This window comes from Paralichthys olivaceus, chromosome 18 (assembly GCF_024713975.1).
Source record: "Paralichthys olivaceus isolate ysfri-2021 chromosome 18, ASM2471397v2, whole genome shotgun sequence".
Classification (NCBI taxonomy): Eukaryota; Metazoa; Chordata; class Actinopteri; order Pleuronectiformes; family Paralichthyidae; genus Paralichthys; species Paralichthys olivaceus.
This window is the reverse complement of record NC_091110.1, coordinates 3329611-3343880: the sequence shown is the minus strand read 5'-3', so window position 1 is coordinate 3343880 and position 14270 is coordinate 3329611. Positions and strand designations below refer to the sequence as shown.

The following is a 14270-nucleotide window of genomic DNA, read 5'->3' as shown; positions in this document are numbered from 1 at the left end:
AGGTGAGTCCAGAGGCATGGGAGGTAAATGTGCAGTTCAAACTGGAGACAGCGGCGGGAGAGGACCATTAGGCCAACCTTCTTCAATTTATACATTGAATGAGTTTGCATATGTGAATGAGACAGAAATTAAGGTTCTCCTATACGCAGATGACTTAGTGTTGCAGTCACAAACAAAAGAGGGTCAACAACAGCAACACAAACATGAATTCTGTCAGACCTGCACCCTTACAATGAACCCAAAGAAAACAAAACATGATGTATCAGAAGCAGCTTTAAGTCAGGACAGCAAAGACGTTATCTATCTCAACATCACTAAATTACAACATGCAAGAAAATTGAAAAACTGCAACTTGGCCGTGAAAGAAATGTACACAGGAAATATCCACAGGAAATGTACAGTCAGTTAGTGATTTGAATTGTGGGAGGAAACCGGCCTCAACATGGGGACACGTACAACATTCTGCCATATTATTAAAGCCACATGGTGCAAATATACAGTTGGGATCACAATTCCATTCAAATATGTTGCTTGATTCACCTACATGGAAAAGCAGATTCAGATCCAGAGTCATCTTACTCTGTTGTGACAGTGCTAACAGCTGCAGCACTGTGCTTCCCATGGCATCTTCAATCAGGTGATGTTTGCCTTCACTCAGTAACATCTGCTCTGAAGCAATGTGAAGTCTTGGTCAGCCACGAGAAGAATCACTGACCCCTGATCAAATATTTTGACTTTAATAAAAACCTGTGCTAGCGTTAGGGTTAGTCCCTATCAGAATCATGAAAAGCATAGGACGGTAAAGTCCCTGCAGCAGTGTTGTTTTCTACGTTAGCTTCAGGGATCCTTATCTTTGCAATGACCATTTGTGTTGTGCTTGGATTCATCAGCTGATTCCTCCAGGTGGCATCATTTTACTGTCAAACAGACTCGTCAGGATTGGAGTTCGCTTCATTGGATATATACACTGTATAATGGTAATATAAAGATGCCACAGAGCTTCACTGAGGGTGTATTTTGTTTTTCAGCATTTGTTTAAGAATGCTTAAAATCCCTGTCTCCTCATAATCAATGGGCTGAATCTTTGTGCCAAGGCACAGTTAGGAGAAAATAACAGCAACACCAACCAGTTCATTTTGGGGGCTGTAGCTGACGATTTATCCACTTTATGTTGTCTGGCTTGATTCCTGAATGCACTAGCTACAGTCTTGAGAGCTGTCTGAGTCATGCGGTTTCTATTGTGTAATTCCATGATTCTCAGAAGGATGCAGTGGGCCACAACGCCTCTCTATTAAATCATCAAAAGAAAGCTTTTAAAATACCTGACATTTCATAAGTGCTCTGTTTTTTAAAAGAATGAAATCTCTTTTCTACCAAGTCAGACCTTCTTGTTTTATCCAGGCATAACAGGCTTCTCCTTGGTGTCTAATCGTACGCACTGGATCACTGTTCCAATATCCCCCTTCTGCCCAAGCATGTTGATTGTATATCCACTTAATTCATCAGGCAGAACATAAATGTCCTCTATCTTGAATTTGCCCTGTGAGGCTAATTTTAAGTTGTGAATAGGGGTTAGAAAAATAAAATGTGATTGATTGAGTCCAACCATCAACTGGCCAGCAGGGGGAAAAAGAACACAGGGTAACTTTCAATAACATTATCTGAATGTGTGGATATAAACACGTTATGAGATCAGTCAGTCAAGATAGTGGACTTTGGGTTTTGTTTTGTGCAGTCCAGTGGTATGTGTGTGTCTGCTCTGTCCCCATGTTGAGTGCTGCTCCTGGCTGGGCCTGGTTCCTGGTTTTCAGTATCACCCGCCAACGCTGCTGCACAACTGCAATCATTCTTCTTTTCATCAAGTCTCAGCAAATTAAATGAACCAGTTCGTTCTGCCAGAACATCAATTAACTTGGTAGTAACGTTTCACCCGGAATCTTTCAGAACCAGTCTAGCTTGTCAGGATCAGCTTGTTTATTGTCTACAAACCACACTCAGCCACAAAACCTTGCAGCCTAATATCTAAAAACTGAAGTGTCCCTCACTTTGTAATGATGTGATCCATCATTATGATATCAATTCTCTTGCAAAAACATTTTTCAATAAAGAGGCTGACTTTGATTAACTGCAACGTGTTCACCCAAAACTATTTTCCCAGAAACAAGATGTCATGTCTGTACTAAAATCACTACATTTGTATTTTGATCATGGATTGTACTTCCACTGCCAGCAACTCATCCCTTGTGCAGCTTACTTCCATCAGGCTGCTGGCAGTTAGGAGTCACAGGATCATGTTTGCTGACAATTCAACATGGCTCAGTGGAGGAGTTTTTTTGACGAGGCAGTGCACCAACCATGATATCCAGTGTTGTTCTCACCGCATGAGGGGCAGTGGGAAGGTTAAAATGAGAGTGTATTTTGTTTGTGGCCAGGAGCTGCTGATGATCACAAGACAGGGCCAGAAATGCTTTACATAGCTAATTGATTGGCCCACACCAACATTAGCTCTACATTTGAGAACACTGCAAACTGCTTCTCTGCCTCACAGAATCCAACATGTGTGCCAGCTTTTGGTAAAGATGCAATCTAGTTCTGGATTCCTGGATGCTATGGACGGCTGTCAAAGTGAGCATAGAAGTAACTGGATCCAAAACATGCAAAACCAATGCATTGGCAGGTTTGTTTACCTCAAGGAGATCAAGTTCTTTGGGAAAGCTGATGAGTTATGCTTGGCTGTCAGCCATTGTGTAGCCATCCTCTGCAGCCACCCCATGTAGCTTCTGCGCAGTGGCCTCACGCAACAGGAGTAGAAAGAGAAGTCCTTGACTCCACCGGTTGAATCTTACTAGGTCCTGCAGGGTCTTGCCACTGGTTGTCTGCGGAGTCACCAAATAGCATGTGTGGGATTGGGTCAGACCTTGGATCACAGCTACAGACAAAGACTTGAAATGGTCATAGCCATCCTTGTGGACAATCCATCTGAATCATAAAACTTCTCTTGTCCTTTTAGCTATTTAATTCATAAGGGAGATCTTGTCATTCTTCTTAAGTTAAAGTACCTAAGAATAATTAGCAAATTGTACCTTAAATATTAAAGCTTATGCACTAATTTAGCAAAAATATTCTTGAATAATATTCAACAGCTGCTTTTAGTGGAGTAGATTATTTAGTCTCTACTGGTTAACATAGAAGGTGGGCCCCTCAAAGGGTCTCTGAGAAGATGGGACATGGGCTAACTAAGGTGGAGAGGTGAGGAGAAGTTGTTAGGAGAAGTTCTGATACACAAATGTTGATGAACATCATGAGGATTATTCTACATAAATTTCTGCCAATAGATCCCTTTCACCTAAATCTTACACACTGGACCTTTAAGTTGTAATATAATTATGGTTGAGTACAAACAATGGGCCAAATACTTGCATCTGAAATAAAGTGAAAGTAGAAAGTAGCATGAAGTAAATTTTTCATTGTATGTACTCTGTCAGTGCAGTGGAGAGGGGTCCCACAGAACACGTGTTGCATTTAAAGGGTGCAGGAGTTTTTCAACGAGCAGAGTCGCCGGTCCTCCTTAAATGTTAGTGACAAACATGGCGCTCTCTGTGTTGGGCTGCGGCAGGGGGGGGGGGGGTTGCGCTCAGCTCCGCCCTGAATGAACACTGACTCGACGCTATCAGCCTGTGTGTGTGTGTGTGTGTGTATGTGTGTGTGTGTTTGCACTGTGATGATAACTTGACTGTCAAAAGTACATTTAACAACAGAGCAGCGCTGAGGGTCCAATGGTCAGCGCCGCCTGTTTGCTCGCTGAGTGTCCGCGTCGAGGCGCCTGCACGCGGACTGCACGACAAGCGCTTGAAGGCTGAGCTGGTCCGTGCACATCCGTGTTGACAACAAAAGTTTGGCCAGCGTTTAGCAGTCATGTCCGGACAACCAGGCTTCGTGAGCCCGTTCCACAGACCCCGGTGTTTGGCGGCTGCAGCTCCGGCGAGTAAAGCCAAGTTCACCCACCCTGGAAAAGCTATCCTGGCAGGTAACAAAGTTTCTGTGTGTGTTTGTCTCGCAGGAGCAGCTGTTAAACTTTGTGCCTCCACATGCAAAAGGCTGAAATGTGTGCGTACAGATGTGATCACAGGCCTCAGCTGCAGCGCTGTGTTTCTCTGATTTGAAAAGCATCGGAGAGGAATGTGCACAGCAGGCAGGAGAGATAAAGGGCGAAGCCTAAACGACAGAGAAATGCAGTTCACCCTGATGTCTGAAAGGCAGGGCGTCTGCAGGGCTGCAAGGGTGTTTCGGAGATTTCCGTGTCCTTTCAATGTTTACAACTTCACTTTCAAAAGTTAAAAACATTCATGACTAATCTGATGTTGTGTTTGTATGTGTTTTTAGAACATAGCAGTCTGAAAGGTCCAGTACCAGACACCTCTTATATTATGCTATGTTCGTACGTTTAATATATGAATATTACATTCATTTCTATACTATCTCGATACTTAACTCTATTTTCCTATACATCCAGGTTCAGTTAATCTCTTTAATGATTATTTAATTCCATTTTTTGGAATTGTTGTAAAAGTGATATAAATAAATGAAGGCACTATAGGCAAATGATTCTAAATATCCAAATTCCTCCATATCATTGATATATTGCACACTTTGGTGGGTATAATAGTGAAAAGGGGATTTAACTGCATTCTATGTGTTTAACTAAGTTAACTTGGAAACTTCAACAAAGTCGTATTGCACCACAGATCATATTTTAATTGTATACCAGATTCCTGAATGAACAACATGTGTCTTCATCCATTGGTCCTGCTAAACCTGCCAGGACAAACTTTAGTAAACTTTAGTTTGTGACTGGAGGGCGGACGGTCTGGTAGCTCCTGGAACTTGTAGACTTTAGCACAGAGCCTTTTCAAAGAAACCTGATAAAAATGAACTCTGATTGGCGGCCTGTCTCATTAGTCAATCAGTGACAGAGCTCAGTATGTACTGCAGGACAATCATTATTTATAATATTACAACACCATTAGGAAACGTGAGAAAGGGCTGAAACTATGGCTGAATCTACGACGTTTTCATTCTTGAACATTGAACAAAAAAAACGTGTTCACTGTACTTTTACATATATCACTGTCAGCAGTTGGTTTTTTATTGACCTCATGCCCTCACAGTTTGTGCTCAGAGGCCCAGGTCATGAATCCTGAGCCACAATGACAAAGCACATTGCTCCGTCAGCCCCTGCACTCGTTCACCTGGGTAACAACATGCCTGTGACAAGCTCAGCTCCGGAGAGTTTGCAAAGAGAAAAATTCAAGATGATTTCCCAAGCTGTCTCTCGTGTAATGATACAGTATGTGTGTTCAGCCTGAAATGCAAACCCCAATCTTGTGAAAAAATAACTACAGCTCTCTGTGGTTGCAGTGTGAGCTAACAGGATGACATGGCAGCTACGAGCAAGTCACAAGAGAGTAGCTGGATCACATGCTAAAGCTTAATGACACCACCAATCCCCACAGAAACACAGCTATTATGGTGGGAGTAAACTCTGGAGTCATCTTTATTTACAGTACAGGTTGTCTTTGTTGTACACATGAATGTTTCACAATCTACAAAGCAATTCATTGGAAAGAAAATATGATCATTTGCTCTTTGGGATCATTTTAGATGTGAAAATTGGTTGGGGAGTAAATGTTAGCTTAGCTGAGCATTAAGACTGGAAACAGGGGGAAACAACTAGCCTATCTGAAGCAAAGTAACGAGAATGTGTCCCAAAATGCCATGAGAGAAACTGCGTGAAATCAAGCTTGTGGGGAAATTACAGGATTTATTTCGTCCATAGCAATTGCAAGTATAATTTCACCCAATTTCATTTCACTTCTTTTTCATTTCAGAGCATAAATGAAAGGTTATTACATGGCAGGCGTGGGCTCTGTTGTGGTTGTTTGTAAGTTAAATGTAAAAAAGTACATGTTTGATAAAGTTGTGTCAAACACGGGTCTTTCTCATTGTAAACAATTGACGTGCATTTATGTGGTGACAGAATAATCGTAAAACTTTCAGACTTGAAAAATTCATGCAAAAGCCACTTCAAGTTGCAGCAAAAACTCAGGAAGTCTTTTGGGAGTTGTCAACATCATATAGCAGGAACATGTCGGGCAAAAATAAGTGAATGGTTGGTGGTAAGAAATGGTTTTAAGTTGGCATTAGGTTGTGACATGCAGAGTGACCTACAGGAGTTAGAAAAGTGATTTATTAGCAGTAACCCTGACTATAAAGCAGTTTTCAGACATGACCTATGGATAAAGTCCAGAGAACTGGGTCCAACAAATCCTCTGCATTATTCAGGCAAGAGGCGGTGCAACAGGCAGAGGCAGGAGGTAACTTATTAACGTGAGGAGCATGTTAATATGCCATTAGACTCATCGCTGCAGGAAAAGTGCAGTAGGAACCATGACCTACCTTTGTGTCTTAAAAAAAGACAGTAGAAAAAAGCCAATCCGTCTTTCCAAATTCTCTCTTAAAATACCTGTTCAACTGTCCCTACATGTTGGACTTGTTAAACTGGTTCTATATCTTTTTCCAGAACACGTGGACGTAATGCAGGTACTTCTTGGAGGCATGTTTGCACATAATGATGGTGTGAACTGTGTTTTTGATCCAGGTTTAATTCGTAACCACAGCTGTGAACCCGGTCTCTAACCAATCGAAAGCTGGGGTGTGTCATAACCAGCACTGTTAGGACCTCGGTTGAGCCGTCCAGCCTGTAATCTTGAGCTTGCACGTGCACGACCAGCCTGACTTGCATGTCCGAAATGTAGTCTGGAAACCAGGGTTGTGTTGGATTTCTCTGCATGACATTGTTTAGTGGACAGAGTGCATGTGAAAGACATCAACAGTGTGTGAGAATGAATTCAGGCTTGTATACATGTTAAAAACGTAACCATCTACAGTCTTTTACCACTTCTGCATAAATGCATGTTCTTTTAAACACCAACTTGTTAGTCAGGGCCTGTATAAGCATAGCCCAGTTCATTGAATGCTGTCTTTTAGATGGGCCATTAGGACGATTTGAGACACTTTTTCAAGGAAAGCTAATGTCCCCCTCCCCATGCCCTCTTTACACCACCCATCCGAGGGATCACACCATCATCTTATGGCTGCTGTGTGTGGTTGTAGTGTTATATGGTGAACACTATGTTCTCTGGAGCCTACACACCCCCTTGAGTTGAGTCGAGTCAGGGCTGAGGGGAGGTTCTGTGGGCACAATCACGCTGAGATCAGCCGAGCCAATCAGCTGCAGGGATGAGAGCTCGCTGTTGAACGGCAGATGTGTGACAGCCAGGATTTTAAGGTGGAACTGGTGTATATACGTGCTGTAGCTACTAATGTGCCCCTCGCTGACATCAACTTCAACTGTGTCTTACTGCACCCACCGGTTTATGTATTAAGTTAATTTACTTTTTTAATTTTATTTAATCAAATTTTAGCTTTTTAAAGATTTCTTGCAACAGAAAAGTTGTATTGGCTCTTTCATATAAAAACAGAAATTAATAGTGAATTAGTAAATCATACTTTACTAGTGGTGATAGTGAATATTATTCAAATAAATATAAATAAATATGCACAATATTTATATGTTTTGCAGTGGTTCAGAGTGTTGATGCAGTTTTCACATGCTTGCTTGTGCAGGTTTTCTATGTTTCTTAACTCTTTTGTTGAAACCAATCTGTGCTGAAAGTTCTCTTCGCTGTTATTTCAGGTGGGATTGCAGGAGGCATCGAGATCTGCATCACCTTCCCAACAGAGTACGTTAAAACACAACTGCAGCTGGACGAAAAGGCAAATCCTCCCAAATATAAAGGCATCGGTGAGTTTACGTTTGTCAATGGAACTAGTTGACTAGATTTGAAGAAGATTTGATTTCATCCCTATTACTGCATATGATGGCAATATTGGTGATTTTAGAATAGGAAAAAATAGAAATATAACACTATGGGATACCACAGAACGCTAGCAGAATGTCTTCATATCTTGTTAATCTGTAGATGTCCTTCATGGGGACAAAATGTCCTTAAAGGCAAAAAAAAAACATGATGGCTTTCTTGAGTAGAGTTGGATGAGAATATTGATATCAGTCTTATACCTGTTTGTGAGATAAAGCCAAGAGAAAGTTAGCTTGTACTGCCTTCAATGTGGGTATGCCCCCCTTTTGTGGTATATACACAATCAAGGAATTTTGGAGTTCAAGAGTATAATAGATATAATCCCCACATTTTTATCCTCTTAACATTATGCCTTTGCATTTCCTGCATTACACCGTGTGTACACAACTCCTCACATAGTAACCACAAGCTCACAAGTTCCATTTGAAGGCAGCATTAGAATAAAGACAAGAAGTCAGGCAAACAGTGAGACTCAAAAAGTCTAGCAGCATCTTTAATATTCTTGAAAAAAAGAAAATTCAAAAAGCTTTAATGTGTGGTTTTATGAGTTGTCATGTGGTGGAATACCTCTAAGCAGGTGAGTAACTGTGTGGAGTATCTGCTGGAGGCCCTGTAACCTCATGGACCTCATGGACCTGAACTGTACAAGGCTTGCTGTTTCCACATGCTTTCAGCCTTTATGCTATGCTATGCTAGGCTCACCAGTAACAAACAGATCCCAGAAGTGAATCAGTCTTCTCATCTAGTCATCACAATTACTCATCTAAGTGATGTCCACACACACATGCTTACTTATTTCATACATTAGACCAAAAACTATGATGGGATTCCCTAATAGAATGCACATGTTAATATTTATTTTTAATTAATTGAATCTAGAGCTATGTGATACAGCTGTTATTTTTGTTAGAATGAATACTTTACAACATCGCCCTGAAACCAATCTATCATTAGGTACATGAGATACACAGAATCATTTTTACATGATTAGTAAGTTTACACATTGTGTTACTGCAGTTCTGAGAGCAAACGTGAATGAACACATGTGTATTTGTCTCGTAAGCTGGTGTTGATCTGTTCGATAAGAGCTTGTGAACTTTGGCACACACCATATTTGTCTGTGGAGACTCAGTATGAAGGACTCGTTTCAGACTCCAGTAGATACATATTGGAATCAGAAATTCACTACTCTAACCTTTAGAAAAATTACTGTTATAGTAGGATTATTTGAACAATGCAGCTAATGATTATATTCACTGTGTGTTCTTTTCTTGGCAGTAGCGCAGGAGTGTTTTGATATCCATGCTGCAAATGAGTGTTTTTGTCTTTGTAGCTTATCCTTGTCTCTTTTTCATCTCACCTCTGTCCTCTTTTGTTTATTTCCCGTCTCCCTTGTCCTCACAGGGGACTGTGTGAAGCAGACGGTGAACGGTCATGGGGTGAGGGGTCTGTACAGAGGTCTAAGCTCTCTGCTGTATGGCTCTATACCTAAAGCAGCTGTAAGGTACTGCAACCACACAACCTTACACACATGTGCAGGCACAAACCAACACCTCATAAGGAGATCAGCCATGCCTTATGTAAATAATGTACTTCCATTATACCTCCATTATGACATCCAGTGTGGATGCTAGATATGCAAAGAATAATTTATTACATTTACACAACTTTGGAACAAATCATCCTGAAACATTTTCAAGAGCAGAGATTGACAGAAAATTGACCCGCAACAATTTTCATAGTTGATAAATTGTTTTCTGTTTTTCATTTTCTTGCTCGAGCTTCTGAAATGAAAAGAACTGCTACTTTTCTGTATTATATCACCTTATTTTGAACTTGTTTATATTTTGGACTGTCACAGCTTTGACAATTTTCTAAGCACAGTTTATTTAAGAAATTAGACAGATTAGTTGTTGATAAACTGTTTTTTGAAAGTATTTGCTAATTGCAGGGACACTTAATAATTTGTATTCAAATTATTAAGTGCTTGATAAGATATTTACTGGTGATTTTGAGAATCCTTACAATTCATTAATAATCATTTGCATTCATTATAAGTTAACCTGTATATTATGACATCAGCCCATTACTTGAAGAAAATAAAATGTAGTCAGTTGATCAACTAATAATTTCAGCTCTAATGGCAATTTTATAATGGCAAAATTAATAAATGCTAATGCTTTCAGATAATTTATCCAGTCTGCAGTTGTGCATGTTTATTTCAACAATCCAGCCAATTTTCACATCCTGGTAACACAAAAGTTAGTCTCACTAATGTCTTATGTCGGATCTAAAATGAAATAATGAAATGCTTTAATAAAGCTACGACAAATTATAGATTCTTTATTAAGAGTATGCTGTTAGAAGCTGGTACATTTTATTTTTTACTTTTGATTATTAATCATGTTTATATTGTTTATTATTTTCTACAGATTTGGGGTGTTTGAGTTCCTTAGTAATAAGATGCGTGATGAGAGCGGCAAACTAGACAGCAAGCGAGGATTCCTCTGTGGCCTTGGAGCTGGAGTTGCAGAAGCCGTGCTCGTCGTCTGTCCCATGGAGACAGTTAAGGTAAAAGAAAACAACATATATCAGATGTGGATTTGAACATTTCTAATAGCATATACAGTATATGCATTTAGAAGCTGGCAAGTTACAGGTTTTAAGAGCCATCAGTTTTATTCTGCTCTGAATTTTTTCCTTTCAGAATTATTTTATCACTTTTCTGGTGTCATTTTAGGTCAAATTCATCCATGACCAGACATCAGCCAACCCAAAGTACAAGGGATTTTTCCATGGGGTGAGAGAGATCATTCGAACCCAAGGTGAGGAAGGCTTTTCTTATTTTGTCAGTTGCATTATACTGCCACCTACTGTTCTTTTTCCATTGCATCATGGTTTTACAGGAATAAAGGAAATAACTTGTCAAGTTCTTTGAGTCATCGCCACCATTATTTAAAGAATGATACTGTACTTTTCCTCAGCCTCATTACATCTGAAAAGTCCTTCACTTTAAGAACTGGTGACTGACAGTAAAAATAGATATGCATTCTATAGAGCACTGATAGTACTGATGTATCTACAGGACTGAAGGGGACCTATCAGGGCCTAACAGCCACTGTACTGAAGCAAGGCTCCAACCAGGCCATTCGCTTCTATGTCATGACTTCCCTGAGGAACTGGTACAAAGGTGAGTGAGTGAATAAATTGTTCCTCATCTTCATAATCAACACATACAACCGAATGATGTAATCAAAGAATAATATTTTATTTTTCATTAACTCCAAAGGGGATGACCCCAACAAAGCCATTAACCCTTTGATAACCGGATCGTTTGGAGCAGTCGCTGGTGCTGCCAGCGTGTTTGGAAACACTCCCCTGGATGTCATCAAAACCAGAATGCAGGTTGGTTGAAGAACACATTCACTTCCCATAATCTCAAAGTTCTAACGTGTGCATAGCGACTAACGTATGTATGTTCATCTATCAACAGGGACTTGAAGCTCACAAGTACAAAAGCACAATGGACTGTGCCACCAAGATCATGAAGCATGAGGGACCAATGGCGTAAGTTCACATGGATATTATGTATAGAGACGTACAGTTTGCATGTTGAGTTTTGGCTGCGTTTATGTAGTTCGCAGTGATTTTCCGATGCCTCAGGAAACACCCTGATAATAATTCACTGATAATAATTCATTCGGTAATTTGGATTTGACCTAATACTATAAATTTATACTGAAGAAGCCTCGTTGATGAGACGTGAAAACTCAACCAAGTCCAGTTGACCTGCACTAGTATACACACTCTTTACACACTGATAATCCAGCAGTAATTTGAACTCTGTGTAACTAGAGAACCAGAATGTAACTGCATTTATTCTGAACAGTATGAATCAAAGGAGTAATTCATACATTTTGGGAAATACACTGATTTGATCTCTTTCTGAGAGTTAGATGAGAAGCTCAGACAAATAAATCTCAGCTCAAACTACAGGAAGTTCATATTTTGAAATATTTTTATCAAAACAGTAAAATGCTCCTCAGTACCTACCTTATTGTATTTTTATTTGTTATTACTAACTAATATATACCTAGAAGCTCATCAATACCAGAATCTGACAGTAGCAAGATACTGAAGATTGAATGTTATTACGTTTCGTGTATTCACTCTCTCTGTGTGTATTCTGTTCAGGTTCTACAAAGGCACCGTCCCTCGGCTTGGTCGGGTGTGCATGGATGTGGCCATAGTCTTCATAATCTATGAGGAAGTCGTAAAGTTCCTGAACGTTGTTTGGAAGACGGACTGAAACGTACATCCTGCTACAAAAGCAGAAGTGTTAGGACAGGCCATCCACATTATCAACCAGGCCGAGTCCCAAAACATTCTCCTTTAACACTGCTTCTAGGTTCTAATGTCTACCTCCGAGTGATTTTCAGAAAGAAAGGGATTGATGTATTCTTGATTTTATTTATAACACAGTTAAGTGGAAGCATCATCTGCATGAAATAAGCTCCAGATTGCAGAATCACCACTCACACTTCTTCATTTCTTTTAAATTTCAGAAGGGTAAAGTTCCTTAAGAGCTCAGGGAAAGCAACGGGGCATTTATTTAGATCTGCTTGACTAGAGAAAAAGGTTAATGGGAACAAAAAAAGAAGTCTCTCAAGTTAACTACAGTTCTTGGAATTCAGTTTATCACAAAGAACATTACACGACCTGACATAATGTGATTCAGACACTATCGACAAAGAAATTATACTTGAAAATGAGAGATTATACCAGAGATATAGATAGAGATAAAGCCCTCTTTATACGCAAGTATTTAGATTTTTCCTGTTTTTAAAAGGCTTTTCAAAACCACAGTTTCGTTCAAACGCTGATCTGAATAATTCATCTCCAGATATCACTGCTGCAGAGGTTAAGGTACTTTAAGAACTAAATGCCTTAAATCACAGTTTTTAACATTGTAGGATCCAGAAAGATGCCGTTTTAATATTGCATATACTTAACATTTAGAAATGCACATTTTCCACAGAACAGCCGTTGAGGTGGTGTAAAGACGTGGTTCACTTTGAAGTTGCAGAAATATTTGAATTAATTAACTTACTAGACTGATAAGTGCCTATGTATTTTATGATTCATTTTGAGATCTTTTCAGATTAAGAATGATTAAATGTTGTATGTACATAGTCACTAGATATTTTTAATGAATGTACTCAAGTGCAAACACTGCGCTGGGGCCAAATGTTTCATTCGAGGCAGCATCTGAGGTATGGTATATCTGAGATGTTAATGTTGTCTCGATTCACCGTAACTGCTAATATGAATTCATGCTTCTAAATTCAAATAGCCTTTAGTACATGGAGATGCCTGTTTGAGGAATTCTATTAATAGTGCCTTCCAAGATTTTTTCAGACTTTTTTTCGCTTTTCGATATTAATTGCCTTTATCTTTTTCATTAACTGACAACCCAATGTGCCAACTGCTGCTCAGAAGCCATGTTAAAGACTGGAGCTTGTGAGTCTGGCATGTTTACATGCAGTGCAATTAATTTTATTAATTTTTTTTGCTCATCATACGGTCTTTATTTAGGATACACAATGTTTACTTTGAGGTACTATTTCAGCTTCATGTTAAACCTGCCTTATGTCACAGATATTTAAACATCTTTGGTATTTTCATATTATTTCCATGTGAAATATTTCCTGTAGCTGAACCCGGTCTTGTGCCTTCAGTCTAATCAATTCTGATATGTATGCTCACAAATAAACATTGGATCTGACTGTTGAATTTGTTGTGTTAATTTCAGCAGTGGTATGAAGTAACTGAATACATTTATTCAAGAACTATACAGAAGTACACATTTGTGGTATTTGTTCTTTAAGTATTTTCCCTCTACATTTCCAATGGCTGTAATGTTTTTGCTCCACAACACTTTCTCAACTACTAGAATAACTTGTTACTTGATTTGAGTTTTTTCAAAATGGAAGTGAGAATATGATGCTGTGTAGTTTATCAAATTTTTTATATACAAGTAAACCACATTAATTATTATTTTGTGTTAATACTAATCTTAATAAGGTGATAAACTTACAGCTCAGTATAAAAGTCACTTTAAGGAGAAACTCTTAAGTGATCAGATATAGATTAATCTACCAATTCTACTGAAGAAATCCTAGAATTTATTCAGTAGTATGTTATATTGCTAGAATATTTATAATTAAATATATAAAGATTCATTGTATTTGGGTGAAATCGGTGCATAATACAAATTTAATTTAATACATTTACAAAATGTATATGGATGAATAAAAGGAAATTGTAAAA

The 14270-nt window shown here is 39.1% G+C and overlaps 1 protein-coding gene across 1 annotated transcript; it reads left to right on the top strand.

Moving 5' to 3' along the window:
* The first annotated feature begins 3579 nt into the window (after nt 1-3579).
* On the top strand, nt 3580-13733 carry slc25a1b (slc25a1 solute carrier family 25 member 1b). The gene is made up of 9 exons (XM_020082399.2): nt 3580-4027; nt 7757-7864; nt 9345-9444; nt 10373-10511; nt 10681-10765; nt 11026-11130; nt 11230-11345; nt 11434-11507; nt 12135-13733. The coding sequence occupies exons 1-9, from the start codon at nt 3916-3918 to the stop codon at nt 12247-12249; spliced, it is 954 nt and encodes a 317-aa protein (XP_019937958.1). The 5' UTR covers nt 3580-3915; the 3' UTR covers nt 12250-13733.
* Nucleotides 13734-14270: the final 537 nt, after the last annotated feature.